At 46.7% G+C, this 6,238-nt stretch overlaps 1 protein-coding gene across 1 annotated transcript in view; it reads right to left on the minus strand.

The window, feature by feature from the left end:
• DBH (dopamine beta-hydroxylase) overlaps positions 1–2,030 on the minus strand; it is a 130,263-nt gene extending 128,233 nt beyond the window's left edge. Inside the window, exon 1 of the mRNA XM_088459726.1 lies at positions 1,684–2,030. Within this exon, the coding sequence (XP_088315852.1) occupies positions 1,684–2,019 (336 nt within the window). The 5' untranslated portion in view covers positions 2,020–2,030. The remainder of the gene's footprint in view (positions 1–1,683) is intronic.
• Between the last annotated feature and the right edge of the window lie 4,208 nt (positions 2,031–6,238).

Genomic DNA, 6,238 nt, shown 5'->3' on the forward strand with positions numbered 1-6,238 from the left:
GTGATAACAGAAGCTCCCCTATGTGTGTCTGTCCTATATAAGCTATGCCTCCTATGCACATAGAGCTAATCATAGTGATATCAGAAGCTCCCCTGTGTGTGTCTGTCCTATACAAGCTATACCTCCTATGCACATACTAATCATAGTGATAACAGAAGCTCCCCTATGCGTGTCTGTCCTATACAAGCTATACCTCCTATGCACATAGAGCTAATCATAGTGATAACAGAAGCTCCCCTGTGTGTCTGTCCTATATAAGCTATACCTCCTATGCACATAGAGCTAATCATAGTGATAACAGAAGCTCCCCTATGTGTGTCTGTCCTATATAAGCTATACCTCCTATGCACATAGAGCTAATCATAGTGATAACAGAAGCTCCCCTATGTGTGTCTGTCCTATATAAGCTATACCTCCTATGCACATAGAGCATATCATAGTGATATCAGAAGCTCCCCTATGTGTGTCTGTCCTATATAAGCTATACCTCCTATGCACATAGAGCTAATCATAGTGATAACAGAAGCTCCCCTATGTGTGTCTGTCCTATATAAGCTATACCTCCTATGCACATAGAGCTAATCATAGTGATATCAGAAGCTCCCCTATGTGTGTCTGTCCTATATAAGCTATACCTCCTATGCACATACAGCTAATCATAGTGATAACAGAAGCTCCCCTATGTGTGTCTGTCCTATATAAGCTATACCTCCTATGCACATAGAGCTAATCATAGTGATAACAGAAGCTCCCCTATGTGTGTCTGTCCTATATAAGCTATACCTCCTATGCACATAGAGCTAATCATAGTGATATCAGAAGCTCCCCTATGTGTGTCTGTCCTATATAAGCTATACCTCCTATGCACATAGGGGAGCTTCTGTTATCACTAAGATTAGCTCTATGTGTGTCTGTCCTATATAAGCTATACCTCCTATGCACATAGAGCTAATCATAGTGATAACAGAAGCTCCCCTATGTGTGTCTGTCCTATATAAGCTATGCCTCCTATGCACATAGAGCTAATCATAGTGATAACAGAAGCTCCCCTATGTGTGTCTGTACTATATAAGCTATACCTCCTATGCACATAGAGCATATCATAGTGATATCAGAAGCTCCCCTATGTGTGTCTGTCCTATATAAGCTATACCTCCTATGCACATACAGCGAATCATAGTGATAACAGAAGCTCCCCTGTGTGTCTGTCCTATACAAGCTATACCTCCTATGCACATAGAGCTAATCATAGTGATAACAGAAGCTCCCCTATGTGTGTCTGTCCTATATAAGCTATACCTCCTATGCACATAAAGCTAATCATAGTGATAACAGAAGCTCCCCTATGTGTGTCTGTCCTATATAAGCTATGCCTCCTATGCACATAGAGCTAATCATAGTGATAACAGAAGCTCCCCTATGTGTGTCTGTCCTATATAAGCTATACCTCCTATGCACATAGAGCTAATCATAGTGATAACAGAAGCTCCCCTATGTGTGTCTGTCCTATATAAGCTATACCTCCTATGCACATAGAGCTAATCGTAGTGATAACAGAATCTCCTCTCCAGTGACACATTTGGAATAACTCTGCCATAAGGTCTATGAGAAGTAAAGTTGAGTTGGTCACTGAAAGGTAACACTACCTGCAGCGTCTATCACAGGGCAATGCCAATAGCTTACACCAAAGTAGGAGTTCATTCCGTCGCTCCACAGGACAGCCAGATCCGCGCCTTCAAACTCTCCTCTGTCAGACATCCCGAATATCATCCCAAATTTGAGATCTGTGATGAGGATTTGGAAATACACCACTTTCTCTGTGTAACTGACGTTCCAGAAGAGGTGGAGGGAGCCCTTTGGATCCAGGGGCACATTATACGGGAAAGGGCTGCTCACTGGGGACGTTCCATGGAGAGACACCAGGAAGACCGCCAGGAAGAGACCGATCATGGTGAAATAGATGGGGACAACCTTCCTGATCCTCAGCTGAGAGAAGATGCAGGATTTACTCTTAGCCATCTGAGTGAGGGACGGAGAGGTGCATGGCTGGCGGAGGACTTTTATACCTCGGCTCCTCTCTGCAGGTTCAGTCAGCAAAGGTTTATAATTACATTTGGATGTTTGCAAATCGGATTGTGCTGTGGACCCTCAGGTCATACAGGTCTGATTGGCTGCCAGAGACTAATGCGCCCTAATTGGCGCTGGCCATGCAGGTTATGCAGGTTGAATCAGCAAAGTTTTAAAATTACATTTGGATGTTTGCAAATCAGATTGTGCTGTGGGCCCTGAGGTCATACAGGCCTAACTGGTGGCCACAGATGAATGGGTGCTAATTGGCGCTGACCATGCAGGTTATGATCTGACTTTTAATGCCTGTTACAGCCAGACAGCTGCTCCCAAGCTCAGTGTCCTCACCTGGAACATCACATCCGCTGGATGTCAGAGCCGGAGTATCTCTGTGTTACAGGTGCATATATAGTATCTCCAGCGTCAGGTAACGCAAGTGCAAGGCGAATCTGGGGGCACCAGAGAGACCTTCTGTATTAGTGTACCTTATGCAGTGCCCCTGCAGTTGTGCCCATTATGCTGTTCCTCCTGTAGTTGTGCCCCTTATGCAATGCCTCCCTGTAGTTGTGCCCCTTATGCAATGCCTCCCTGTAGTTGTGCCCCTTATGGAATGCCCCCCCTGTAGTTGTGCCCATTATGCAATGCCCCCCTGTAGTTGTGCCCCTTATGGAATGCCCCCCTGTAGTTGTGCCCATTATGCTGTTCCTCCTGTAGTTGTGCCCCTTATGCAATGCCCCCCTGTAGTTGTGCCCCTTATGTAATGCCCCCCTGTATTTTTGCCCATTATGCAATGCTCCCCTGTAGTTGTGCCGCTTATGTAATGCCCCCCTGTAGTTGTGCCCCTTATGTAATGCCCCCCTGTATTTTTGCCCATTATGCAATGCTCCCTTTGGAATTGGTATGAAATATCGACGAAGGCGATGCCGGCTGTCAGTACACTGACAGCGACATCCCGATTGTTTGAATCCCAACAGGGAATAGTGAGTACTGTTCCCCTGTCCTATTTACCCCCTAACCTTCTTTTTTTGTACCCTCATACTACCCCGCACCATAATCCTAACCCTCCCGGTAAGTGCCGAAACCTAACTCTCCCCCCTTAGTGCCTAACCCTAACCCCTTAGTGCCTCCCCCCCTGGTGGTGCCTGAACCTAACCCCCACTGTCTGGAGCCTAACCTTAAGTCCCCCTGGGGTGGCTAACCCTAACACCGTCTACCCCCCAAGGCTACCTTGCCCCAGTCTCCTTACGATCGGGATGCCGGCTGCTGGGATACAGACGTCGGCATCCCCAGTCATGTCGGGACTCCTGTGACTGTGTTCTCTCTGTGATCGGGATTCCTGCAGTCGGCATCCCAATCATAGGCATATTAACCGCATCCCCCCCGTATTAGTGCCCATCATGCAATGCCCCTGTGGTTGTGTCCATTATGCAATGCTCCGTGTATTAGAGCCCCTTATGCAGTGCCCTTTATGCAGGGCCCCCAATAGTGCCCCTTATACAGTACCCCCAGTAATGCCCCTTAGTGTGCCCCTAGTACTGGTGCCCTCTCCTCTGTGCAGTACTTACCTCTTCACGCTTATCTGCACTCCCACGCTGCCTGCCACGCTTGTCCGCTGACTGGATCTAACTAGATCCAGCAGGTGCACAGGATCTTTACCTGGCGGGTGACGTGGGTGACGTCACCCGCGCACTTCATCACTGGGAACGCTGGCCTCCGAAGCAATCAGAGGCTTCTTTAGTCTCTGATCGTTTCAGAGACCAGCGGGATGTGTTTGGGATCATCGTCTTGTTGAAATGTCCACCCTCGTTTTATCTTTAGCATCCTGGCAGATGGCAGCAGATTTTTATCAAGATGTCTCTGTACATTTTTCCATTCATCCTTCCTTCAATAATATGAAGTATAACAGTACCGTATGCTGAAAAACAGCCCCACACCATGATGTTCCCACCTTCAAACCTCACTGCTGGTATGGTGTTTTTGGGGTGATGTGCAATGACATTTCTACTCCAAACATGGTGTGTATTATGGCATCCAAAGAGTTCAATATTGGTCTCATCTGACCAGACTATGGCCCTCATTCAGAGGCGGTCGCAAGAAGCGATCACTCTCTCTGAATGAGAGTGGCCGCTTGATTTTTTAAGTGCGGCCTCCTGGTCGCTAGCTAAGCTGTGGGTTACCTCCCACAGCTTAGCGACCGACCAGGGTGATGGTCGCGATGGTCAAGACCATCGCGACCAACGGGGCTTGCGACGAGACCCTAAGGTTGGGTCTCGGCAACCGCAAGCCCCAGGGAGCTTCCTGCTCCAATCGAGCAGGGAGCTCCCCACTGACATCACTGCTGATGTCAGTGTGGCCACCTACAAAACGGCAAGCGTTCGCTTGGGAACGCCTTCGTTTGTGTAGCCACCCCCCCCCCCCGTCCCGCCTACAAAATGCGGCGAGCTGTCATTCAACATCGACAGCCGCCCCTTTTGTAGTGAGCTCCGGAGCGAGAGAATTCCTCTCTTGCTCCGGGGCTTGCTCAGTGCAGACGCTGTGCGTGCGCAGGGCCTTAACATCGACCCGGTTGCGAGTGCTCAGTGCTTGCGACCGGGTCTGAGTGAGGGCATATATTCTCCCAGTATTTCACAGGCATGTCCAAATGTTGTGTAGCAAACTTTAAACTAGCTTCAATATGCTTCTTCTACAGCAATGGAGTCTTGACTGGTGAGCGTGCATACAAGCCATGGCGGTTGAGTGCATTACTTATTGTTTTCTTTGAAACAATTGTACATGCTAATTCCAGGTCTTTCTGAAGCTCTCCACAAGTGGTCTTTGGCTCTTGGACAGCTCTTCTCATCATTCTTTTCACTTCCCTGTCAGAAATCTTGTGAGGAGCACCTGGTTGTGGCCGATTTATGGTGAAATTATGTTCTTTCCACTTCCAGATTATGAAATCCTTCTGTAACCAATGCCATCAGTATGTTTTGCCACAATAAGGTTGCGAAGGTCTTGAGAGAGCTCTTTGCTTTTACCCATCATGAGCTGTATCTTGTGAGACACCTTTTTATAGGCCATCAGTTGGGACTGAACCAGCTTATATTAATTTGCACTGACAAGGGGCAGGATTGCTTTCTAATTACTGATATATTTCAGCTGGTGTCTTGGCTTTCCATGCCTTTTTGCACCTCCCTTACTTCATGTGTTCAATACTTTTTCCCTGTGTCATTTCACGTTATTACACACAACTTAATATATGGACATCTATAGTTTGATTTATTTGCATGAGTGGATTGCATAGGTTGTTGCTGACATACTTATTTTACCCGCTGTATGTATATATGTGTGTGTATGTATATATATATATATATATGTATATATATATATATATATATATATATATATATATATATATTTTTTTTTTTTTTTGTAGTTATACCATATGCTGGTGATCTGTAACTTCTCGTCCAAGCAGCTGATGGAAATTAGGGGCGGTGCTGGAAACCACAGATGATATTGTGAAGGATTCGTCCGTTTTGCTGATAATTGTGGAGGGAAGACTATGAATTGATCCTGTATTGATATATAGTGGAATATTGGATGCTGATGCAAAGACTTATCCCAAGTTAGTGGAAACAAATGACAAGTGTCCCAACAAGCAGAGTGCAGCAGACCGGTGGATTGTCAGCTCCTCTGCACACTGGCTGACAGTTGATCTGGGAAATACTTTGTGTGAAGAGAACAGAAGGCCTGTGGGTTCTGTGTACAGCATATGCTCCAAGCTGTTCCCCCGTGTTCTAAACACAAGTCACTGATTGTCTGGGAACGGAAGCTGCCAGTTTCTCCAGATAAACTAGAACAGGGTTTAAAATCTATTTATAGAAAGGGAAGGAAGAACAGGAAAGTTAACGTGACGGGTTGCACTGGGCCTAAATGCTCAGCCGAAGCAATGCACCCCTTCTACTCTACTGTGAGCAGAGCAGGGCCCTCACCCCCGGGCTGCGCCAGCAGCAGTAATTCCTCCAATGACCAGGAGCTTCTCTGTTTCCTGATTTGCTGCATTAATATCCCAACCTCAGCAATACATTGTATTATACTGCATAATGTCATGGCCCAGAGCAGTGTTCTCTCCACTGAGGTCAGGCGTATTCATCACCCCCACCTGCTGGCTGTAGAGACAATGCTGGAATAA

This window comes from Taudactylus pleione, unplaced genomic scaffold (genome assembly GCF_031769625.1).
Source record: "Taudactylus pleione unplaced genomic scaffold, aTauple2 ptg000927l, whole genome shotgun sequence".
Lineage (NCBI taxonomy): Eukaryota > Metazoa > Chordata > Amphibia > Anura > Myobatrachidae > Taudactylus > Taudactylus pleione.